The sequence below is a fragment of the Erinaceus europaeus genome, chromosome 1, assembly GCF_950295315.1.
Source record: "Erinaceus europaeus chromosome 1, mEriEur2.1, whole genome shotgun sequence".
Taxonomy (NCBI): domain Eukaryota; kingdom Metazoa; phylum Chordata; class Mammalia; order Eulipotyphla; family Erinaceidae; genus Erinaceus; species Erinaceus europaeus.
The window spans coordinates 118,211,846-118,238,306 of record NC_080162.1 but is presented as its reverse complement, the minus strand read 5'-3'; the positions used below and the strand labels follow the sequence as shown (position 1 = coordinate 118,238,306).

At 43.9% G+C, this 26,461-nt stretch overlaps 1 protein-coding gene and 2 pseudogenes across 1 annotated transcript; all 3 read right to left on the bottom strand.

Moving 5' to 3' along the window:
- Window positions 1-1,388: 1,388 nt before the first annotated feature.
- Window positions 1,389-4,912, bottom strand: TRMT12 (tRNA methyltransferase 12 homolog). Its single transcript, XM_007520786.3, has one exon. The coding sequence runs from the start codon at window positions 4,785-4,787 to the stop codon at window positions 3,474-3,476; it is 1,314 nt and encodes a 437-aa protein (XP_007520848.2). The 5' UTR covers window positions 4,788-4,912; the 3' UTR covers window positions 1,389-3,473.
- Window positions 4,913-5,764: 852 nt separating this feature from the next.
- On the bottom strand, window positions 5,765-6,324 carry LOC103111499 (high mobility group protein B1-like; annotated as a pseudogene).
- A 1,730-nt stretch (window positions 6,325-8,054) lies between these two features.
- Window positions 8,055-9,636, bottom strand: LOC103111501 (polyglutamylase complex subunit TTLL1-like; annotated as a pseudogene).
- Window positions 9,637-26,461: the final 16,825 nt, after the last annotated feature.

The window sequence follows — 26,461 nt, the reverse complement described above, 5'->3', positions numbered from 1 at the left end:
TGCCCTTGTTGACGCAATTCGTTGTTGGATAGGACAGAGAGAAATGGAGAGAGGAGGGGAAGACAGAGAAGGGGAGAGAAAGACAGACACCTGCAGACCTGCTTCACCGCCTGTGAAGCGACTCCCCTGCAGGTGGGGAGCCGGGGGCTCGAACCGGGATCCTTACGCTGGTCCCTGCGCTTTGCGCCACATGCGCTTAACCCACTGCGTCACCGCCCGACCCCCAGGATGAGTTATTTCTTAGCTTTAGGAGAGAATTCACTTACTTTTTTTAGATACTTCATATTCCTTGGTATGTGGTCCCTTCTCCACATTTCATCATCTTACCTCAATTTTCACTACTATGACAAGTTGCTGCTCCCCCTTATTTTATGAGAGAGGAAGAGGAAGAAGAGGAGGAGGGGGAGGGGGAGGAGGGGGAGGAGGAGGAGGAGGAAGACAAAGCTTAGCTCTGGCATATACAGGACAAGGGACTAAACCCTGGACCACAAGTTTGCAGAAGTGCACAGTCCATCCATTGAGTCACCTCTCCTTACCTCTATAATCTAGAATACAACCTCCATCTCAAGATCCTTAACACACCTCCAACATTCTTTTTATCACATAAGTTAACATATTTACCAGTCCTGTGTATTAGGACATGTAATATTTGGCATGTAATATTTGGACATGTAATATTTGTAATATATGCAGCGTTTATTTAGAACATTACTGTGGGGAATTCTCTATTTACCACATTATGCCCTTATTTTCTTATCTATATGGATGCCACATTATCTAAATGGTGTTAGTGAATGCTGCATCCTGGTGGATAGCATAATCATTTTCACAGGGTATAAGATGCAAGATTTTCTTTCAGTTTTATTAAATAGGGTTTTTCACCATTCCATCATGCCAACATTTCTATATCATATATAGTATGCGGTAGTATCAATCCCATGAACGTGAGCCCACAGAAACACCTCATTTACTATAAAGTAGGTCCCTAGTTAAAAAGCAGTGTTATGCAGGACATACATTGCTGGATCAACCAATAGTAAATCCTTGTGAGAAGATCATATTAGGGCTGGCAGGTGGCTCACCGCGTAGAGCACAGAGGCTACTATGCATGGGAGCCCCTGCAAGGAGAGAGGGCATGGGTAGGGAGAATCTTCACAAGCAAGGCAGTGGTGCTGTGGCATGGCATTTCCTTTTCTCTATCTCTCCCTATCTCTCACCCTCTAGGAGGGGGGAAAAATGGTTGCTGGGGGCAGTGAAGTTGTACAGGCACTGAGCTCCAGCAATAACCCTGGTGGCTAAAAGAATTTTCATTTCATACTGACACAAAGATCAATTCGTCAGTTCAAAGTCCTAAATACCACATAGGTTCAAAATAATCATATGAAGGATAAATTAATAGAATTTCAAGGCAAAGCAGAAATATCTACAAATAGACTTCAATGTCCTTGATAACTGATGGACAGAAGCCTAGGTGATGGTACATATGAAGATAAACAGACAGTTATACAAATCACTACCAGGGTCACTGCTGTTAATCTGCCTGCGGAATGAATCCACTGCTCCAGCTTTTTTTTTTTTTTCTTTTCTATTTTTTACATATTTACTCAAATTCTTTGAATATTTACATTACTTCTGCTAATAAGTTGTGAGATCTTTAGACAGGGATAGTAATGTATTTTCTGCAGTTCATGTACACAGTAGACATTTATTTGTGGAGTAACACAAATAGCACCAATTTTGCCGCTGCTGCAGGACAAATCACCTGTTACCTGCTCCTCCCCCCAAACCTGCAGCAGAAGTAGTCAATTCTAATGTTAAGTCATGCTTTTCTACATTCCCTTCACCAGGCAAACTCAGATGACTTCAGAGTGCACCTAAGGAAGAGGGGGTGGTGGTGGCCCCAGAAGAATATACACATTACCATGCAGGAGGACTGGGGTTATAGCCCCTGGTCCCAACCTGCAAAGGGAAAACTTGACAAATGGTATGGTGCCGCAGATGTCTCTTCTTCTGTCTCCCTCATCTTTATAAATAAGTGGAGGGGGGATGGCTACTAGAGCAGGCACAGAGCCCCAGAGATTAATTCTGGTGGTAAAAGAATGTGTATTCAAAGGAAGCTCTGAAAAGTCCATCTCTCTTTTTCCTTCTCTCTTTCATAGAACCAGGACCTCAAATGGCCCAGAGAGAGCCTCAAGTGCCTCTGTTGCCCACTTAAGGGGGCAGAAGGGGTAGGGGGCACCATAACATTGAAGCTTCTTTCACTGCCACAGCATCTCCCATGTGGTGCTAGGGCTCAGATCCCTGGGTTGCAAGTATAATACAGGTACCCTAGCCCTGTGAGCTATCTCAAAACTGGCCTGAAAACAAAGCAGTTTTCCACCATAAGTCATTCTAACAGTAAACTATGATGAAGCCATAAAAGGTGAGGCTTGAAAACCTTTGCAGAATACCTCATATTCCCCAGAGCTCCTAATGTTGGCCCTGACATTGCTAGCCAAAGAAGGAAACTAAAAAGAGTTTGAGACCAGTAAAATCCCAGATTTCAACTTGAATTTTAAAATAGTCAACAGTTGACACTTACTGCACAACTTAAGACTGGAACTCTAGTTTTCCTATGATTTAAAGTGTTCATCACCCCCCCCTTTTGTTGTTATGAGGGTTATTTTATCGCTGGGGCTTGGTAACTGTATGCCTACATGGCTCCAGGTGGCCATTTTTAGTTTTATTTTTTTGAATAGAAGGCAAAAGGCAGAGGGGGAGGGAGGAGAAGACAGACACCTGCAGCACTGCTCTAGTGCTCCTAAAGCTTGTCCCTTCTTGATCATGGTAATGTGTCCTCTACTGCACCAGCCTAACAGATAAAAAATTTCCAGAGCACCTATTTAGGGATGCCATATTTTAAGGGAATAGAGGTGATACATTTGAATTTCTATATTTTATTTATTTATTAATGAAAAAGATAGGAGAAAGAGCCAGACATTACTCTGGTACATGTGCTGCCAGGGATTGAACTCAGGACCTCACACTTGATAGTTCCAGTGCTTTAGCTACTGTCCCATCCCCCAACCACTCCCCTTTTATTTTTAGATAGTCATAATAAAGCACCATCACTTAACGCTTTGATTTAGACTCCACTGCCTAGTCCCATTGATTTAGTTTCTCAGATGCATCTATATCCCACAGTTAACACTCTAGTCCAGTTATCTCATGCCTGGAAAACCATGGAAGCCTCTTCACTAGTCTCCCTGATGGACCTCATTCAACCAGTCATACTGTTTCTCCCAGATATGTAACACATCTTCACTGTGCTTACTGAAGACATATGTGATGATATGGATCGTACTGAAGCATACTTTCAGGGTCACAAATATTAAAAATAGAATAACAGGAGGCAAGAAAGGTTGCGAACCTAGCCAGACTGAGCATTAAATGTCACTTACATGTAGATCCTCCTGTAGCAGGATCTACCTTCTCTAGCCAACTATAGGACAGGGACGACATTCCAGATCCAGGACTATATGATCCACATGGGGAGCATAGGATTTCACTGGTTGGATATGCAAGACTTTTGTCTCCCACGTTTTCCCATGCACCTGCTGAAGAATAGCAGCAATGCAAGTTTCTGCAGATTCTGCCCACTTTTGCCACTCTAACTTGGGGACGGCTGACTGTTTTTTTCTCTGAGAATCCCTGGAAGTTCCACTTTTCAGATGACTAGTGATAATTTCCTCAGGCCAGTGCTCCTTCTCCATTTTGCTGATTCCTGTAGGCTGGAGATTCTTCCCTGGAAAAGATTCCACATTATGGTGTATATGCAAAATGCCTCCAACATCCTGTCGAAGCACCTGGCAGGCAATGGGCCAGCCTTCTTTAGAACTGGGAATAAGACCCAGGTTCACCCTGTCAGCAACGTTCCTGAGCTTAAGTTTCCTGTTGTCCCCGAAGTGGATTTGGCAGCGATCTGCTACTCCATTGATCTCAAGGGTTTTTTTCAGAGCAGTTACAGCATGAGGGTTCCACTCGCAGGCATGGACAAAGGAAGCACCAGCATGAACTAGAAAGGGCAATGTAAAATAGCCAATGCCGGCATAGAGATCCACCAGCACTTCTCCAGCACAGGGCAGCGAGGCCACGCGCAGCTTCTCAGTGATGTTTCCAAAGGAGAACATGCACTGTGTCACGTCAAACAGATAGCGGATCCCGTTATCCACGTGCTCCACCCAGCCATGGTCGCCCAGTAGGAGTCTCACGGCTGGAGTTCGAGTGCGATCCGCTGACACACGCCCTCGTTTGGCCAAACGCTGGACACCGAGCGCTGAGGCCACTACCTCCCAGAGTTCTGGTTGCAGCTGTGTCCACTGCTTGGCTTGGAAGCAATCCTCACTGAGCAACAAGAGGTTACCATGTCGCTGCCAAGATCGGGGCAAATCAGCCTCTAGTTGAGCTGACCACGCCACTCCCCGACCTTCCACCCAGCGGCTCAGCTCAAGACGCAGCCTTTGGGCAGGTGGACACCCCTGAGCCTTCTTGGAAGGCGCAGGCTCCCCGAGCCGCACTACCACACAGGTGCTGCCTGGCGCCACGCGCTCTCTCAGCTCCCGCAGGTGCAGTTCAGAAAGGGGCTCTCCCCAGACCGGCAGCGCCACACCGCCATCTGGCTTTTTTTCCACTCGGTGCTGTGGATCCAAGAGCTTCTGCTTCTCCAGATACTCCCTGTATCTCTGGGCAAATCGAGGCTCCGTCACAATCGCGACAACCGAGACAGACTTTCCACTGTTCCTTTCCATGTCGCTGACCCCGCATTGCCTAAGACAGCCTCTCGAGACTGTCTCTTATCAGAATCTACCTGCCGCTCACAGTACAGACCCCACCAGCGAAGACCTACGCCCAAGTCATGCTGCCGGAAGGGACGTGAGGTCAAAACTACTAGCCGGAATTAAATGATATTGACGCACTTGCGACAAATAGCGTCGCCGTTAACCTGGTGAAGCCTCTGCCGCCATCTTTCTTATGGGCGACGATTATCCCAGAGGAATTTAGTAGTAATATAATAGGGGGCTCGACGGACTTGAAATCTCGCAAATTAGTGGATAGCCTCTAGGATTCTAATCCGACCCCACCAGTGACGTTCACGAATCAAAAAAAAGATGGTTGAACCTGAAATGCTGGACCAGATTTACAGAATGTTTTCCCCACTGTCTAACATTGTTCCCAATCAGCATCAATTGCCTGTATTTGCTGAAGGTAAATCTCCCTGGCTCGATTTCTTTTTCATAACCATTCTACTGTTCTGTAATATAGGGAATAAATGTTTGGAATCAGAAGGATCTGAGTTTGGGCAAATTATGTAACCTCACAGAAATCATTCATTTTTTGTTTATTCTTAAGTTTTAATAAAAATTATATTTCCTTAGAAGCATTCAGACTGTCAACAAAACAGCCAAAACTTTTTTTTTTTTTTTTGCAGTTACAGAGTGGTATTTCAGTTTAGCAAGACAAATTGTTTCATATAAGCTGCATCATAGACAACTGAATATGAAAAAAAAATACCATTCCCATATATAACTAATTTGTGCTATGCACCAACAAGAACCTGCTTTTAATTTTCATGCCAACTATACAGAAGAAGACATTGTACCGTTTAAAAACAAATCTTACGCAGCCTTACATTTCTTTTTTTTTTTTTTTCTTTATAACGACTGAGTTGCGTACAGGAGGGTTAAATGCTTTGTAGACAAGAAAAAAAAACTGCACTAGAACCAACTTATTCATCATCTTCCTCTTTGTCTTCATCTTCCTCCTCTTTCTTCTTTTTCTTGCTTTTTTCAGCTTTGACAATTCCCTTTTTGACTGCATCAGGCTTGTCTTTAGCTTGGTATACAGCAATATCCTTTTCGTATTTTTCCTTCAGCTTAGCAACCTTCTTTTCATAAGGCTGCTTGTCATCCACAGCAGTGTTATTCCACTTCTCTCCTAGTTTCTTTGCAACATCGCCGATAGATAGGCCAGGATGTTCTCCTTTCATTTGGGAGCAATACTCAGAACAAAACAAGAAAAAGGCCGAGGGAGGTCTCTTAGATGCATTGGGGTCTTTGAACTTCTTTTTTGTTTCCCCTTTAGGGAGGAATATAAGTTTTCATTTCTCTTTCATAACAGGCCTTATTTGTCTTTCTGTTTAGCAGACATGATCTTCCACCTCTCTGAGCACTTAGAAAACTCTGAAAAGATGACTGAGGCATCTGGGTGTTTCTTCTTGTGTTCCTCAAGACAAGTTTGCATAAAGAATATGATGCCTTTTGGCTTCTTAGGATCGCCTTTTCCCATGTTTGATTACTTTTCCGTGACAAGGCACAGAGTTGCCCAGTGCAGGTCCGGCTTGCCGGCTTGCACTTGCCTGGGGGCTGTTTCTATGGAGCTCAATGTACTCCAGTGGGTGTGAGAGTGGGAGCCAGATACAACCTCCTTTCCCTCTCTGCACTGTAACATCCTTTAATTTTTTATTATATTTGTTTATTGGATAGAGACAGCCAGAAATTGAGAGGGAAAGGAGTGATAGAGAAGGAAGAGGTTGCTCAACAATTTGTTTGGCTTCGTATGTTAACTCTCTTTTCAGTCACCAGGTTCCAGATGTTATCAGGATGCCGGCCAGGCTTCCCTAGACTGAAGACCCCACCAATGTGTCCTGGAGCTCCGCTTCCCCAGAGACCCACCCTACTAGGGAAAGAGAGAGGCAGACTGGGAGTATGGACCGACCAGTCAACGCCCATGTTCAGCGGGGAAGCAATTACAGAAGCCAGACCTTCTACCTTCTGAAACCCACAATGACCCTGGGTCCATGCTCACAGAGGGATATAGAGAATGGGAAAGCTATCAGGGGAGGGGGTGGGAAATGGAGATTGGGTGGTGGGAATTGTGTGGAATTGTACCCCTCCTACCCTATGGTTTTGTTAATTAATCCTTTCTTAAATAAAAAATAAAAAAATAAAAATAAATTTAAAAAAAGAGAAGGAAGAGGGAGGAGTTGGGCGGCAGTGGGTTAAGTGTATTTGGCACAAAACACAAGGACTGGTGAAAGGATCCTTGTTTGAGTCTCCTGCTCCCCACCTGTGGGGGGGGGGGCACTTCACAAGCGGTGAAGCAGGTCTGCAGGTGTCTATCTTTCTCTCCCCCTGTCTGTCTTCCCCTCCTCTCTCCATTTCTCTCTGTCCTATCTAACAACGATGACATCAAAAACAACAATAACTACAACAATAAAAAACAACAAGGGCTACCAAAGGGAAATAAATAATTTTTTAAAATAGTTGCGTAGTATTCCATTGTATAAATATACCACAGCTTTCTCGGCCATTCATCTGTTGTTGGGCACCTGAGAAAGCATGTGAGTGTTAGACCTGGAAACAGGATGCCCCTGGTTTAATCTCTGTCATTGCAAGGCATGTGCCAGAATGATGTACAGTCTCTCTCTCTCATCCCACCTCACTCCCCCTATTAAATAAACTCATCTTACCCAAAAAATAAAAAAAATAAAAGCAAGATAATTCCTGTGCTCTTCTGCAGGGCTCCCTTTGTCTGTCTGTATTTATTTATTTATTTATGTATTTATTTCACCAGAACACTGCTCAGCTCTAGCTTCTACTGGTGCTGGGGATTGAACCTGGGACATTGGAACCTCAAGCACAAGTCTCTTTGCATAAACTTTTTTTGAAAGGGTGTATGTGAAAGGTGTGGAAAGAGTGTTAGAACACCACATACATGACAGTGCTCTTTCAACCATCTTTGCCTCCTAAAGATGAGAATTCTGTGAGATGTTCCAAAGTGTAACTATCTTTTTCACTAGAAAGTGCTTTCCACTAACCTGCATTATGTAAATAGAGCAATTTCTCACTTTTTTTTTTAACCTTCTCAAGAAGTGTCTTTATTTACAGGGCTTGGGAGGGCGTTGGAGAGGTTCTAGAAAAAAGGGAAATTCCAAAATGGGTCTTTAGCAGGACAGGGCCAGAGACATGTGCAGTTTGGGACTGGGTCTGCTGTGGGGTCTTCTGCTCCACTGGTTATCACTTCCAGGTTGTGAGGACATTTCTCCCCACGTCTCTTTTGAGCGAACCCCTCTGGGCCCTAGAGCCTGGCCTGGGCACCCTCTGAGCTCTCAGTCAGCCTTGTCCCCCTGTGCCAGCTCTTCGCTGTACAAAATCATACTGAGCACCTCTTTGGGGGGGGGGGGGACTTGTTCCACTGGAATCTCGCCATTAGGGATCACATTGTTGAGGCTGTCGCTGAGGAGTTATTCTGATGCAGTCTCCGCCCCCAGGTTTTACTATGCCGGGGGAAACCCTAGCATTGCCCCCTTCAACCAATCCTGGCCCTACACGTCACCTCTGGTTGTCGCCCAATAAAAAGCCCCCTAACCCCCCCCCCCCCTCTGGGCTCTTGGCTCTCCCTCTCTGAGGTCTCGCTCCCTGCTCTCCCCCTGTGGTTGGCCATTGCCGGCTGGCTCCACGTGGTCTGAACCAAACCCCCCCCATCCTATAATAAAGATTTGTGTACCCCTTTGCTCTGGATGTCCGCTCTCTTCTCCGCGGTGCAGCCCGACACCAGACCACCTCAACAACAGCTGTCATTGATGAGGTTGTACTTCAGTATTAGATCATTGGTAATGCTGGAGGTGAGCGACGGTGATACATTCACCTCAATCAGCCGAGGCTTCCATTTGTTGCCGATGATGATGTTGTAGCCATATCACTCAAAGCACCACTTGTTGTTATTCATCTCCGGTGCCACAGCCTTCAGTGATTGCATGATGATCCAGTGGATCTCCTCGAACAGCTTGCTGGTCACCTCCCTGCCCTAGGTGCTCTCCAGTTAGAGCCACAGGTTGTTGACAGTCCACTTGCTCCCGTGGATATGGTTGTAGTCCTCCCCGTGTTTCTGAATGGCAATATTGGTGAAGTGCACAAACATGTTATCCAGCTCACTGTTATTTGGAATGTATTTTCCTGTGCAAAAACGACGAAATCCAAGTTTATACATGTAGCAGCCCAGGGGGAGGTAGGTGGACACCAGGACATACAAGCTCAGGTCCAACTTCCTGCCAATGAGCAGCAGATTGTTGATGTACAGAGAGATCACGTAGGCTTCTTCTATTGACTGAGTCATAAATGAGGAAGTTTTGCTGTCCCAGTACAACTTCTTGATTTGTGAGAGCTTGTTAATGAGAAAGATGCCCTTGCCCGGAGCTTTACCACATATCTTTACAGTCCACTTGCTGGAGGGGCTCTTTCGGAACTCCTCCACGAACAGGCTGTAGTCAGCTGGCAGCATGTAGGTGATCCGAAGAAAGTCCAAATAGAGGTATTTCATTTTCGTCTTTTTCTGCAAGCGAACTTCCTTCCTTTCCCGGTTCTTTCCTGCACCGCTTAATATTCTTCACCATGAGATCCCTGCGGGTCAGGTGGTCTGAGAGTCTCTACACTGCAAAAGTTTCGGATGGTCTGCATGCTCATCCAGTAGAAACTCCAGTCCTCATTTTCTGTCACTTGGAACCATCTTCGCTTTTCAAAGTTATTTATCAGCACTGGCTACTCAATGTCGGTGACTCACTTCACTTTTCCTGCCATGACCCTTGCATGCAGGAAGACCTGGGTTTTATCTCTGCATCGCCAGTGGCTAGCAGCACTGAGGAGCACCAAGCTGGGCAGCACCCGCTCCAGTATGCCTCAAGCCCCTCTGCGGCCTTCGCAGCAGGACACCGCCTGCTACCCTGGGGACCTGCCAGCCTGGTGCCCATGCTGTACTCAATTTCTCACTTTTGCTCAAGAAGCCTCACTTCAGACTTTGGAGAAACTTGAAAAGCACCAAGAGCAAACTTGTCCCACTGCCTAAAATTTCAAAACTAGGGGAGAATCTGCTGTTCTTTCTTCCCAGAAAGGAAAAAGCTAAGATTCATACCTTGGTTACAAGAGTCAACTTGGTATTTCCATAGGTAAATGCATTAGGAGGGCTATGAATCTCTGCATAAACTTCTACCTCAGTCTTTCTACCCCTTTTGCTCAATCACTCTTTTTTTTAATTTTTTCTCATATTTATTTATTTATTCCCTTTTGTTGTCCTTGTTGTAGTTATTATTGATGTCCTTGTTGTTGGATAGGATAGTCAGAAATGGAGAGAGGAGGGGAAGACAGAGAGGAGGAGAGAAAGACAGACACCTGCAGACCTGCTTCACCGCCTGTGAAGCGACTCCCTTGCAGGTGGGGAGCTGGGGGCTCGAACCAGGATCCTTGCGCCGGTCCTTGAGCTTTGCGCCACCTGCGCTTAACCCGCTGCGCTACCGCCCGACTCCCTCAATCACTCTTTCTTATATTCATATTCTCTCTTTCTCATTCTGTCTCCAATCCATTTTGAGCAGAGCAGAGCAGAGCTCAGCCCTGTCTTATACTAGCACTGATGATTTATCCTGGGATCTGCTTGCTGGTGCAGTGCTGGCACCTGGGTCTCCGTTATTTGTCACCTTCAGCTTGCCTGCCCCAGGGTGCCCCTGGCACATCATAGGTGTAAATAATGTTTACGGAATGTGTTCAATTCACATGTTCAAATGTACTGTGGAGGAATTCTGCACCCTCTACTGTCGAAAAAATGCTTAGAAATGGTCTCCTGAATTGTCCTGTTTTGCAGTCTTCTTAGGGACAATAAGCAGCAGAATGCATGGGGGGACAGAAATTGCAATCTTTCGGTTCCAAAGCTTGAGAGATCAAGAATGGAAGCAAGGCCAGTTACTAAGACTTTTCCCAGCACCCTGCTGCCATTCCTCAGGAGGAGGCTGGATTCCCCAGGGTCAGCTGTGGAAGTCCTGCCAGCACACAAAATAGCTAGAGACTGGAGACATTGCCAGCTTGCCCTTCCTTGAGGATCGTTGGTCAAGGCTGTTTGGCTTGGCCCAGGGGGTGGAGATGTGGCGGTCAATGCTCCCGGTGAGTTATTGCAAACCAATGTCAAGGACAGCCCAATTACATCCTTCCCACAAGCTTATTGGACAACATTTGCAAGACCCGCCTCTGAGGGCTGGACTCTGATTTTACAGATCAAGGAAATATGCTCCCAGAAGTCCCCTCAGGGCTCTCATTGGCAGGTTTCCTTCTGAGGTCAACCCTCAGGCTGATAGGCCAGTTCTTAGGGCACTCTCAGAAAGGTCACTGTGCCAGATCACTGATTTGCCAGCCATTTGGAGGCCTGCCCGCACAGCTTACCCCGCATGCTCATTGGGCTGCATCTGTAAGGCCCGCCTATGAGGTCCTTCCACTGCACATATAGGCTCTCATTGGTAAACTGCTCTCTGAGGCCTTACCCCAGTCCACTACCTCAGCTCTGATAGGCCAGTTCTTAGGGAACACCCAGGAAGGTCACTGCTCCTGTATCATGATTGGACATCAGTTTAAAGTGTCTGCCTACAAGACCCACCTCTTACACTCATTGGACAGTGTCTGTAATGCCCACCCCCGAGGCCCTTTTACTGGACTCTGATTGGCCTGTTTTTGCAAACATGACCCTCAGAGCATGTATCTGGCTTATCATTGGAGGGCTATTTTCTGAGTCCTGCCCTCAGGCCAATGCCTGCACTCAGGCCAGCATTTGTTGGCATGCCCAGAAACCCTGCCATCAGTTTCATTGGCCGGTGTCCTTAGGGCGCCACCCACTAGGCTCAGTCCTGCTGTTTTGCTGCCCTCTTGTGGACATGCTGCAGAATGCATCAGATATTGTCTGGGGAGATGGTGTCATAGTTGGGAAAAGGACCAGAAAGCTGGATCAGGGAAGAGACTAGCTCCCAAATATGGGAAACTGTATAAATATTGTAAACTATAAACCTTATCGGTTTGATCTGTGGCCCCTTAGTCAGCACAGGAGCCTATTTTATATTATAATTATATAATTAGCATATTTATGCTAATGATCAAGACCTAATTTTAAAATACGTGAGAGATTAAGTTCTCAGAAAGAAACATTTTAAATAACCATGACCTTGAAATTGTTTTCTAAATATATCAAGCAGTACATTTATGACAAGTGGATGTATCTTTTTTTCTAGTGGTCATAGTTAGTGCTCAATTTAAAGGTGTCTCTTGGTGCTGGGAAGGGGCATATCTGGTAGAGCACACCCATCAGTATGAGCAAGGACCCAGATTGAGGCTCCCAGGCCCATCAGCAGGGAGAAACTTCATGAGCGGAGGAGCAGTACTGTGGGTGTCTCTTTCTCCTTCTCCTCCTCCTCCTTCTCTCTCTCCATTTTTCTCTCTGTATCTATCAGAAAAACAAAGGAAAAGGTTGAAACAAAACAAAACAGGACCAAAAAAACATTAGTAATGATGGTGTTCTCATGTAGGCTCCAAAACCAGTAACTATAGTAGTGACAAAAAAAAAAAAGAGGAAAAAACAAAACCAAAAAACTTTAAAAATTTTTTAAAAATATATTTATTTATTTTTCCCTTTTGTTGCCCTTGTTGTTGTTTTTTTATTGTTGTTGTAGTTATTATTGTTGTTGTTGTTGATGTCATCATTGTTAGGACAGAGAGAAATGGAGAGAGGAGGGGAAGATAGAGAGGGGGAGAGAAAGAGAGACACCTGCAAATCTGCTTCACCGCCTGTGAAGCGACTCCCCTGCAGGTGGGGAGCCGGGGGCTTGAACTGGGATCTTTATGCCGGTCCTTGTGCTTTGCGCCACTGCGCTTAACCCACTGCACTACCGCCCGACTCCCCCCAAAAACATTTTAACCTGCAATGTGTTTTGTTGTCTGATTGGTTGGATCTGAGAAATATCATTCTGCAAACAAAATTCATGTGCACTTGCACTTATTTTAGAGTAATGTGAATAGGTCAGGGACTGGGTCGGACACACCTGGTTGAGAATACATGTTACAATGTGCAAAGAACCAGATTTGAGCCTCTTGTCCCCACCTGCCAGGCAAAAGATTGTGAGTGGTGAAGCATGTCTGCAATTGTCTCTCTCCCTCTCTATCTCCCCCTTACTCTCGATCTCTCTCTCTCTCTCTCTGTTCTGTCAAATTAAAAAAAAAGGGTGAAAATGGCCATCAGGAGCAGTAGATGAGTGGTTCTGTAGCTGTGCCCCAGTGATAACCCTGGAGAAAAAAAAGAAAGAAAGGAAGAAAGAAAGAAAGAAAGAAAGAACGGAAGGAAGAAAGGAAGAGAAACATGGTGCCTGCTGTTTTGGTGGCACTGAATCTGCACTCAAGCCTCTAGTGATGCCTCCTCCCCACTTAGTCTCTCAGCATCATGTCTGCAAGGCTGTATCCTGCTCTTTTTCTCCCTCTCTCTTTCCCTAACTCAGTAACTTTAAAATTAATTAAATATTGTACAGAGACAGAGATAAATAGAAAGAGGGGGAGATAGAGAGGGAGAGAAACAGAAAGACACCTGAAGCCTTGCTCCACTACTCGTGAAGCTTCCCCCTGTGGGTGAGGAGTGGAGACTTGAACCCGGGTCCACTTAAGGACCTGGCCCCCTTCATAAAAATTTTTACATAAATATCATAGACCATCAAAAGAGTCTGCAAAATCATAAAAATGATGTGCCAAAGAAATTCAGATGAGATCACATTTTACTTACTGAACCCTACACCCAGTGGCTCAGTGGTCTGGGAAGGAGCAGGTGGCCATCACTGAAGAGGTTATCAAGGTTAACAGGACCCATATGGCCCAGATGGAAAGTGGTGGAGGGGATTAGTAAGACTTGAAAGGGAAGGGGTCCTACATGAACATTTTGAGGGGTATCTCATGAGGGTGGCTTGTGTTGCAATGTTGTTTCATTTCTTCTTCATTTCACAATAGTATTGTACAATTTCATTCATGTGATGTTCTACTTTTGTGAATTCGACATTCAACACTATGCTCACTAGTTTTAACGTAGCTGTATTTACCTTTACTTAAACAAATATTTTTATTTATTATTGGATAGAGACAGAAAAATCAAGAGGGAAGTAGGAGATAGAGTGAAGCCTTGCTTCACCACTTATGAAGTCTCTCACACCTTGCAGGTGTATTTAAAGGTGTCTCTTGGTGCTGGTAGAGCACACACATCACTATGCACAAGGACTCAAGTTAAAGTTCCCAAGCTCATGAGTGGAGGAGCAATGCTGTGAGTGCCTCTTTTTCCCTCTTTTCTCTCTCTCTCTTAAAATTTTTATTATCTTTATTCATTGGATAGAGAGAGACAGCCAGAAACCCAGAGGGAGGGGGGAGATAGAGAGCGAGAGACAGAGAGAGACACCTGTAGCACTGTTTTATCAACTTAAAGCTACCCCTGCAGGTGGGGAGCCAGGGGCTTAAACCAGGGTCCTTGAAGTGTGTGTGCTTAACCAGGTGCACCATGGCCATGCCTGAAGCATTTAATTTTGAGGAGACTTCAGCTAGCCCCTATTTAGTGGTGGGGTACCCTTCTCTCCCTGGGCCTGGGGAGCATCCCTCCCATGTTTTTTTTTTTTTCACCTAAATTGCTGGACATTTACCAGAAATCCGGTGTTACACATTCAGGACTGCCACTCTGTCATTCTAGATCCAAGCTTTTCTCTGGATTACAAACACATTGATACCAATCTGAATTTACATCTCTCAGTAGATCAGTAAATGCTCTTTCACTACCACAAAGTCTGAAAAGTCAAAGTTCAAAGTCATTCCCAAGCTGAGTAGACAGTATGATGGTTCTGCAAAAGATTCTCCTACTTGAGGCTCCAGGTCCCAGGTTCAATCCCCAGCACCAACATCAGCCAGAGCTCAGTAGTGCTCTGGGAAAATTAATTATTATTATTATCATCATCATCATCATCATCTGTAAAAAGACTCTCCTGCTTGAGGCTCCAGACCACAGACTCAATCCCTCTAGCACTACCATCCATCAGAGCTCAGTAAGGCTCTGGGAAAATTAATAATAATAACAATCTTCTGCAAAAAGACATGGTTCTGAGCTCCCAAGATGAACCCCCAGAACTACCATGAGCCAGAGCTAAGCAGGACTCTGGGGTTTGTCTTTCTGTATCTTTCTCTCTGATTCTCTCCATTAAAAATGAATTTTAAGGGAGTCGGGCTGTAGCGCAGCGGGTTAAGCGCAGGTGGCGCAAAGCACAAGGACCGGCATAAGGATCCCGGTTCGAACCCCGGCTCCCCACCTGCAGGGGAGTCGCTTCACAGGCGGTGAAGCAGGTCTGCAGGTGTCTGTCTTTCTCTCCTCCTCTCTGTCTTCCCCTCCTCTCTCCATTTCTCTCTGTCCTGTCCAACAACGACGACTACAACAATAATAACTACAACAATAAAACAACAAGGGCAACAAAAGGGAATAAATAAATAAAATAAATTTAAAAAAAAAAAATGAATTTTAAGGGGCCAAGTTGTGGTGCTCACATTACAGTGCACAAAGACTCAGATTTGAGTCCCTGGTACCCATCTGCAAAGGGTGAAGCAGGTCTTCAGGTGTCTCTCTGTCTCTTTATCTCTCTACCTCCCTCTCTCCACTAAATTTCTCTCTGTCCCTATCCAATAAAAATGAATAAATAAATTTGATTTGTAACTCATTGATTTTGTATGTTCTTGGTGTTTTTTAAATAAAATACATTTTTATTTATTTTATTTATTTTTTATTTAATCTATTTTTTGCTTTCCTTATTTTCTTATTTTATTTTATTATTTTTTTAATTTAAGAAAGGATTAATTAACAAAACCATAGGGTAGGAGGGGTACAATTCCATACAATTCCCACCACCCAATCTCCATTTCCCACCCCCTCCCCTGATAGCTTTCCCATCCTCTATCCCTCTGGGAGCATGGACCCAGGGTCATTGTGGGTTGCAGAAGGTAGAAGGTCTGGCTTCTGTAATTGTTTCCCCGCTGAACATGGGTGTTGACTGATAAAATACATTTTTTAAAAGGCATTCATACATCTAATATTTGACAGAGGTGCCCAGACTATTGAATAGGGAAAGGTGAGAGTCTCCTCAGCAAATGGTGTTAGAAAAAATGGGTTAAAGCATGTAGAAGAATGAAACTGAACCACTATGTTTCACCAAACACAAAAGTAAATTCCAAGTGGATCAAGGACTTCGATGTTAGGCCAGAAACTATCAGATACTTAGAGGAAGATATTGGCAGAACTCTTTTCTGCATAAATTTTAAAGACATTTTCAGTGAAATGAATCCAATTACATAGAAGACTAAGGCAAGTATAAACCTATGAGACTACATCAAATTAAAAAGCTTCTGCACAGCAAAAGAAACTGATACCACAACCAAGAGACCCCTCACAGAATGGGAGAAGATCTTTACACGCCATACATCAGACAAGAGTTTAATAACCAAAATATATAAAGAGCTTGTCAAACTCAACAACAAGAAAACAAATAAGCCCATCCAAAAATGGGGGGAGGACTTGGACAGAATATTCACCACAGAAGAGATCCAAAAGGCTGAGAAACACATGAAAAAATGCTCCAAGTCTTTGATTGTCAAAGAAATGCAATTAAAGACAACAATGAGATACCACTTCACTCCTGTGATAATGTCATACATCAGAAAAGGTAACAGCAACAAATGCTGGAGAGGTTGTGGGATCAAAGTAACCCTCCTGCACTGCTGGTGGCAATGTCAATTGGTCCAACCCCTTTGGAGAGCAGTCTGGAGAACTCTCAGAAGGCTAGAAATGGACTTGCCCTATGATCCTGCAATTCCTCTCCTGGGGATATATCCTAGGGAACTCAATACACCCATCCAAAAAGATTTGTGTATACTCATGTCCATAGCACCACAGTTTGTGATAGCCAAAACCTGGAAGCAACCCAGGAGAGATGAGTGGCTGAGTAAGTAGTGGTATATATACATAATGGAATATGACTCTGGTATTAAAAATGGTGATTTTCAAAGAAATTGAAAAAGACACAAAGAAGTGGAAAGATATTCCATGTTCATGGGTTGGAAGAATTAACATCATCAAAATGAATATATTCCTCAGAGCCATCTACAAATTTAATGCTATCCCCATCAAGATCCCAAGCACATTTTTTAGAAGAATAGAAAAAATGCTACAAATGTTTATCTGGAACCAGGAAAGACCTAGAATTGCCGAAACAATCTTGAGAAAAAAGAACAAAACCGGAGGCATCACACTCCCAGATCTCAAACTGTATTATAGGGTCATTGTCATCAAAACTGCTTGGTACTGGAACATGAATAGACACACTGACCAGTGGAATAGAATTGAGAGCCCAGAAATGAGGCCCCACACCTATGGACATCTAATCTTTGACAAAGGGGCCCAGACTATTACATGGGGAAAGCAGAGTCTCTTCAATAAATGGTGTTGGAAACAATGGGTTGAAACATGCAGAAGAATGAAACTGAATCACTGTATTTCACCGAATACAAAAGTAAATTCCAAGTGGATCAAGGACTTGGATGTTAGACCACAAACTATCAGATACTTAGAGGAAAATATTGGCAGAACTTTTTTCCGCATAAATTTTAAAGACATTTTCAATGAAATGAATCCAGTTACAAAGAAGACTAAGGCAAGTATAAACCTATGGGACTACATCAAATTAAAAAGCTTCTTCACAGAAAAAGAAACCACTACCCAAACCAAAAGACCCCTCACAGAATGGGAGAAGATCTTTAAATGCCATATATCAGATAAGAGTTTAATAAGTAACATATATAAAGAGCTTGCCAGACTCAACAACAAGAAAACAAATAACCCCATCCAAAAATGGGGGGAGGACATGGACAGAATATTCACCACAGAAGAGATCCAAAAGGCTGAGAAACACATGAAAAAATGCTCCAAGTCTCTGATTGTCAGAGAAATGCAAATAAAGACAACAATGAGATACCACTTCACTCCTGTGATAATGTCATACATCAGAAAAGGTAACAGAAGCAAATGCTGGAGAGGGTGTGGGGTCAAAGGAACCCTCCTGCACTGCTGGTGGGAGTGCAAATTGGTCCAACCTCTGTGGAGAACAGTCTGGAGAACTCTCAGAAAGCTAGAAATGGACCTACCCTATGATCCTGCAATTCCTCTCCTGGGGATATATCCTAAGGGTCCCAACACATCCATCCAAAAAGATCTGTTACACATATGTTCTTGGCAGCACATTTTGTAATAGCCAAAACCTGGAAGCAACCCAGGTGTCCAACAACAGATGAGTGGCTGAGCAAGTTGTGGTCTTATATACACAATGGAATACTACTCAGCTGTAAAAAATAGTGACTTCACCGTTTTCAGCCGATCTTGGATGGACCTTGAAAAAATCATGTTGAGTGAAATAAGTCAGAAACAGAAGGATGAATATGGGATGATCTCACTCTCAAGCAGAAGTTGAAAAACAAGATCAGAAAAGAAAACACAAGTAGAACCTGAAATGGAATTGGCGTATTGCACCAAAGTAAAAGACTCTGGGGTGGGTGGGTGGGGAGAATACAGGTCCATGAAGGATGATAGATGACATAGGGGGTTGTTTTGTTAAATGGGAAACTGGGGAATGTTATGCATGTACAAACTATTGTATTTACTGCTGAATGTAAAACATTAATTCCCCAATAAAGAAAAAAAATGGTGATTTCAACATTTTCAACCCATCTTGGATGGAGCTTGAAGAAATCATGTGAAATAAGTCAGAGACAAAAAGATGAATATCGAATGATCTCACTCACAGGCAGAAGTTGAAAAACAAGATCAGAAAAGAAAACACTAAGCAGAACCTGGACTGGAGTTGGTGTATTGCACCAAAGTAAAAGACTCTTGGGTGGGGGAGAGTACAGGTCCTGGAAAAGGATGATAGAGAACCTAGTAGGGGTTGTATTGTTATGTGGAAAACGGAGAAATGTTATACATGTACAAACTACTATATTCACTGTCAAATGTAAAACATTAATTTTTTATAAAATGGAAATATTGACAAGACTATAGTATAAGAGGAGTACATTTTCACATATTGCCCACCCCCAGAGCTCCATATCCAATCTCCTCCTTTGATAGCTTCCCTATTCTTTATCCCTCTGGGAGTATGGACCCAGGATCAATGTGGGGTGCAGAAGGTAGAAGGTCTAACTTCTGTAATTGCTTCTCTGCTGAACATGAGTGTTGGCAAGTAGATCTATACTACCAGCCTGAGTCTCTCTTTCCCTAGTGGAGAAGGTATCTGGGGTTCTGGGCTCCAAGATACATGGTGGGGTCCTCTGCCCAAAGAGGTCAGATTGGTATCCTGGTGTCATCTGGAACCTGGTGGCTGCAAAAGAGTTAAGATATAATGCAGAACAAATTGCTGACTAATCATGTATTATTCTTGAATATTCATGAATATTGCAGATGAAGATTGGGGTCTCCATTTTGGAAAAAGTTAGTAGGTCTGTTTTAGGTATATTCCAGGGAGGCTTAGACTTTACTAGTTTTTGCCGGAGCCTTACAGATAATATGAAGGTGGACTTAAGTTATTGTCTGGGTAGATGGTGTCATAGTTAGAAAAAGGGTTAGAAAGCTAGATAAGGGAAGAGAGTAGTTCCCAAATATGGGGAAAGTATATACCTACTGTTAACTGTAAACCCCACCAGTTTGATCTGGGGCCCTCATTCAGCACAGGAACCTATGTAACCTCTGCATCCCTGTAAGTCTGAGCTCACATTCTGTGGTCATGGCTAGGAATATTCCAGGCTGTACTAATTTTAGGTCCCAACTTTCTCAGCTGTATCCTTTGGAGGCTAGAACATTCTTCCAAATGTTAATCCACATTGAGGGCAAGATCCTATGGGGACCACAAAAGGTTCGTTATATTGTTCCTGATGGAGATTACAAGTGACAGTGGAGAGAGGGAGCTATTAGAGGTCTAGGCCCATCATGTCGGTTTGGGAACCCCAGGGCTCCCTGTAGGACCCAGGTGATGGGGTGGCCTGGTTGTGATTAAACAGTCATCATTAAAGTATGCTAACATGATGATTGGGACAGAGAATGTGAGAAGCCCACAGATCTATTTTTTAAAACGGAATCCTTGCCTTTCTAAGCCACACCTGTCACCACTTGCATTTTCTGGGCAGTGTTCTCTGGTACCTCCTGTCCATTTTCTGGGTAGTGCCCTCCAGTACCTCCTGTCCATCAATACCACCTCAACATGTCTCATTTAGGATTGTGTCCAGAGATGCTAAGCATGGGAGGTCAACCCTTTATCTTCATTACTTTACCAACAAGTTACAAATGGTGTCATTATGCCAATTTGACTTCCCTGGGCAAACAACCTGACCAATGTATTCTCAAACAGCATCTCTCCAGAGCACTGCCCTACTAGGGATAGAAAGAGACAGGCTGGGAATATGCATCAACATGCTCATGTCCAGTGGAGCAATTACTTCTGCACACCATAATGATCCTGGGTCCATGATCCCAGAGGTATAAAGAATAGGAGAGCTTTTGGGGGTCTGGCAGTCGTGCACTGGTTAAGCACACAAGGTAAGACTAAGAAAGCTTTCAATGGAGGAGGTGGGATACAGAACTCTGGTGGTAGGACTTGTGTGTAACTGTACCTCTCTTATCCTATGGTCTTGTCAATCATTGTAGATGAAGATTTGGGGTCTCTGTTTTGGAAATAGCTAGTAGGCCTATTTTAGGTATATTCAAAAGGGCCCATGACTTCATTAGTTTTTGCCTGAGCCTGATATCTTATATGCTGGTGAACCCAAGTTATTGTCTGGGGAGATGATGTCTTGGCTGGAAAAGGGGTTAGAAAGCTGGATCAGGGAAGAGAGTAGCTCCCAAATATGGAAAAAAAGTGCATATTGACTGTAAACCCCATCGATTTGATCTGGTGTCCATATTCAGCACATGAGTCTGTGTAACCACTGCATCCCTGTAGGTCCAAGCTCATATTATGTGGTCATGAGTAGGAACTTCCCAAGTTGCACCAATTTCAGGACCCTTCTTCTTCAGGTGGGTAGAGTATGTTATCCAACCTCCCTTCAGAGAATAATGCTGCAAAAGAGTCAAAAAGCATGCTACATGGCAGTGTTCTTTGTGTCTTCTTGAGCTTTCTGAAATGAACATTAAGTGAGATGTACTCTGGTGTAACCGTCTTTTACATCAGTTTATTCTTCTAACCTGCAATAGGCGAAATTAGCCATTTCTCCCATATTCCCGAAAGGCTTCACTTCACTACAGACTTTAGATAATCGTCAAAAATAAGCAAGTGCAAATGTACTGCAAACATTAGAACTTCAAAACTCTGTGAAAATATGCTGTCCTTTCTTCCTGGAAAAAAAGAGGCTAAGATTCATATGACCTATGCTAAGAGCCATATAGTCATCTCTATAGAGATGTTTTTGAAAGTCTAGAGGTAAACGTTGCTGCAAACGTGTAAGAAAGTGTGCTACAGGTAAGCGCTCTCTGTGTGTTCTTGAGCTCTCTGAGGTTAACACTGAGTGAGATGTTCCCAGGTGTAACAGTTTTTTCATCAGGGTAGGGCATGGGATTTGGATTTCTGGTGGTGGAAATTGTACCCCTCCTATCCTATGGTCTTATCAGTGTTTTAATTTTATAAATAAAATATTAAGATAATAAGAAAAGAGGAAAAAGAAAAATGTTATTAATCTGACAAATAAAATTTGCTACTGCTTTACACTAAGCTCTGAGTTTGCCCACTTAATGGTTTTGTCAATGTCTCCAAGTTGAGGGCAGGTCCTATGGGGACCCACAAAGGGGTCTATTTTGTTTTTCCTGATAGAGATGACTGGTAACAATGGAGAGAGAGACTGATTTGAGGTCTAGACCCTTATGTCTGTTTGGGAATCTCAGGACTCCTTGATTAGGGCCCCAGTTGATGGGGTGGCCTGATAGTGACTAAAGAGTCATCATTAAAGTATGCCAAGCTCTTACCCTTATTCAGCTTTTGCAGTCCTTGCTTTGATAAGGTTTGCTTTGGAGTGAGTGAGAGAACTGTAATAGGAAGTAGGTGAGGAGGGTATCTAAGTCTAGATACTATTTCATTAGGGACTATATTGACTCATTGCAGACTATTGTGTACTTTTGCTTTCAGATATATATTTTGTCCTGGTTTATGGATACATGTGAACATATGCTCTATCTCAAGGGACCTGGTCCATATCTAGGTTTTGGGACTTTGTTAGGAAGTGAACCACCTGGAATGGATTTAGAGGTTACTATGAAAGGAAAGGTCTCATCCGAGTAATGAAGCTGAAGGGTTGTCATTCCACACCTGAAGTCTCTGGACACAGTCTGAAGTAGAGCATGCTGAGGTGGTACTCCTTGCTTTGATTAGGTTGGGATCAGATGATGCAGTATTATTTGGTATGAATTGAGAGAAGCATGCAGGAAAGTGCACTCCACCCTAAGGTTCCAGGACTGGGGGAATTATAGGCTCTGTAGAGGAAGTGGGAGGTTCCTGCTGTCTTACGATACATGTAAAAGCATGAGAAAGTGTGCTACAGGGCAGTGCTCTTGGTGTCTCCTTGAGACCTATGAGATAAACAATCAGTCAGATGTTTTCAGGTGTAACTGACTTTTTTCACCTGAAACTCTTTTCTACTGACCCACAGTCGGCAAATTCAGTCATTCCCCCATATTCTAAAAAGCAGTCACTACAGACTTTGGAGAATCTTCCAAATTAAGCAAGTGAAGATGTGCTCCACAACTTAGAACTTCAAAACTCATTGAGAATCTGTTGTCCATTCATCCTTGAAAAGAGGAAGCTAATATTCATACTCTGTTCTTTGAATGCTAGAGGTGAATAGTGCTGCAAAAGCATGAGAAACCGTGTTACAAGGCAGTGCTCTTGATGTCTCCTTGAGCTCTCTGAGATGATCAATCAGTGAGATGTTCCCTGGAGGAACAGTCTTTTACACAGAAACTCTACTTCTTACCCACAATAGGCAAGTCAGCCATTTCTCCCATATTCTTCAAAGCAGTCACTACAGACATTAGAGAATTTTCACAATGAAGCAAGTGAAAACGTGCTCCACACCTTACAACTTCAAAACTCAATGGGAATCTGTGTGCTTTCCTCCTGGAAAAGAGGAAGCTAAGATTCATACCCTGTTCTATGAGCCATGCATTCATCTCTGAGGAGGTGCACTTGGAAGGCTAGAAGTGAATAGTGCTGCAAAAGGGTGAGTAAGTGTGCACCAGGGCAGTGCTCTTGTAGTCTTCTTGAGCTCTCTGAGATCATCAAACAGTAAGATGTTCCCAGGTGTAACAGTTTTTCACTCGGAACTCTTTTCTTTTGACCCACAGTAGGCAAAATCAGTCATTTCTCCCATAGTCTCAAAAACAGTCACTACAGACTTTGGAGAATCTTCAAAATACAGCAAGTGAAAACGTGCTCCACACTGTTCAACTTCAAAACTCATTGAGAATCTGCTGTACTTTCTTCCTGGTAAGAGGAAGCTAAGTTTCATACCCTGTTCTATGAGCCATGCAATCATCTCTGTAGAGATCACTTGGAAGGCTAGAAATGAATAGTGCTACAAAAGCATAAGAAAGCATGCTACAGGGCAGTGTTACTGGTGTCTCCTTGAACTCCCTGATATGAACAATCCGTGAGATGTTCCCAGCTGTAACAATCTTTTTCACCAGAAACTCTTTTTTCTTTTGACCCACAGTAGGCAATATCAGCCATTTCTCCCATATTCTTGAATGCAGCCACTATAAACTTTGGGAATCTTCAAAATGCAGCAAGTTAAACTGTACTCCACACCTTTCAATTTCAAAACTCATTGAGAATCTACTCTCCTTTCTTCCTGGAAAAGAGGAAGCTAAGAGTTCTTCTTCTAGCATTTGCCCTTCTTCCGTAGCCAGTCAACAGCATCAGGTTGAGCCTGATGTAAAGTTTCGAGACCTCCTTTGAATCTGGAGAGGTGGCAGTCATTGACTATGTGGGTCATAGTCTGTCTGTAGCCGCAGGGGCAGTTCGGGTCGTCTCTGGCTCCCCAGCGATGGAGCATAGCGGCGCACCGGCCATGGCCTGTTCGATAGCGACTGAGGAGGGCCCAATCATAACGTGCTAGGTCAAAGCCGGGTTGACGCTTGCAGGGGTCTGTGATGAGGTGTTTGTTCTTTACCTCAGCTGACTGCCAGCTCTGTTTCCAAGAGACTGGAACAGAGAAGTTCAGTGTAGGCGTAGGGGACCAGATTGGATGACGAGACGTCAAGCGTTGAACAGGGTGGGTGAAGATATCTGCGTATATTGGCAGGTCTGGTCGAGCGTAGATGTGGGAAATGAACTTAGATGATGCCGCATCCCGACGAATATCTGGCGGGGCGATGTTGCTAAGAACTGGCAGCCATGGAACCGGGGTGGAACGGATGGTTCCAGAAATGATCCTCATGGAGGAATATAATTTGGAATCGACCAAGTGGACATGGGGGCTATGGAACCATACTGGGGCACAGTATTCTGCAGTGGAATAGCATAATGCCAGAGATGATGATCGTAGTGTGGAAGCGCTCGCGCCCCATGAGGAGCTGGCCAGTCTTGCAATGATGTTATTCCTCGCACCCACCTTTGCTGCAGTTTTTATGAGATGTTTGTGAAATGACAGAGTGCGATCGAGAGTAACGCCAAGATAGACTGGCTGGGCTTCATGCCGGATTCTCATATCGCCAAGCTGCACATTAAGCTCACGCGAGGCCGAGGCATGGTGTAGATGGAAAACAGATGATAACGTTTTTGCAGTGCTAGGGATTAGTCGCCATTTTTTACAGTAATCAGATATCAGAGACATGTCTTTCGTGAGTGTTTCCTCGAGGATGTCGAACTTGGATGCCTGAGTTGCACAGCAGATGTCATCGGCGTAGATGAACTTCCTTGAAGAAGTTTCTGGGAGGTCATTGATGTAAATATTAAATAGCGTAGGAGCCAGAACAGAGCCCTGGGGGAGGCCACTTGAGACAAGCTAAGAGTAATATCCTGTTGTATGAGCTGGGCAATCATCTCTGTAGAGATGTGCCTTGAATGCTGGAAGTGAGAAAAGTGTGAGAAAGCTTGTTACAGGGCAGTGCTCTTGGTGTCTCCTTGAGCTCTCTGAAATGAACAATCAGTGAACTGTTCCCAGGTGTAAGTCTTTTTCACTGAAACTCTTTTCTTCTGACACACAATAGGCAAAATCAGCCATTTCTCCCATATTCTCGAAGCAGTCACTACAGATTTTCAAGAATCTTCAAAATTCAGCAGGTGAAAATGTGCTCCACACCTTATAACTTGAAAACTCACTGAGAATCTGCTGTACTTTCTTCGTGGAGAAGAGAAAGCTAACATTTATACCTTTTTTTTTGAGACATGCATTCGTATCTGTAGAGGTGTGCTTTGAAGGCTAGAAGTGAATAGTGCTGCAAAAGTGTGAGAAAGTGTGCTACAGGGCAGTGCCCTTGGTGTTTCCTTGAGCTTTCTCAGATGAACAGTCAGTGAGATGTTCTCAGGTGTAACATGCTTTTGCAACCAAAACTCTTTTCTTCTGGCCCGCAATCGGCAAAATCATCCATTTCTCCCATATTCTCAAAAGCTTTCACTACAGACTTTGGAGAATCTTCAAAATGCAGGAAGTGAAGACGTGATCTACACTTTAGAACTTCAAAACTCATTGAGAATCTGCTGTCCTTTCTTCCTGGAAAAGAGGAAGCTATGATTCATACTCTGTTCTATGAGCCAAGCATGCATTCATCTCCACAGAGGTGTGCTTTGAAGGTGAGAAATGAATAGTGTTGCAAAAGCATGAGAAAGTGTGCTACAGGGCAGTGCTCTTGGTGTCTCCTTGAGGTCCCTGAGATGAACAGTCAGTGGGATGTTCCCAGGTGTAACAATCTTTTTCACTGGAAACCCATTGCATTTGACCCTCGGTAGGCAAAATCAGCCATTTCTCCAATATTCTAAAGTAATCACTGCAGACTTTGGAGAATATTCAAAATGCAGCATGTTAAAATGTGCTCTACACCTTACGACATCAAAACTCATCGAGAGTCTGCTGTCCTTTTTTCCTGGAAAAGAGGAAGCTAAGATTCATACCCTGTTGGGAGTCGGGCTGTAGTGCAGCGGGTTAAGCGCAGGTGGTGCTAAGCTCAAGGACCAGCGTCAGGATCCCGGTTCGAGCCCCCGGCTCCCCACCTGCAGGGGAGTCGCTTCACAGGCGATGAAGCAAGTCTGCAGGTGTCTGTCTTTCTCTCCCCCTCTCTGTCTTCCCCTCCTCTCTCCATTTCTCTCTGTCCTATCCCACAACGACATCAATAATAACTACAACAATAAAAAAAAAAAGGGCAACAAAAAGGAATGAATGAAAAAAAAAAAGATTCATACCCTGTTCCATGAGCCATGCTTTAATCTCTGTAGAGGTGCACTTTGAAGGTGAGAAGTGAGTAGTGCTGCAAAAGCCTGAGAAAGCGTGCTATGGAGAAGTGCTCTTAATGTCTCCTTGCGCTCTCTGAG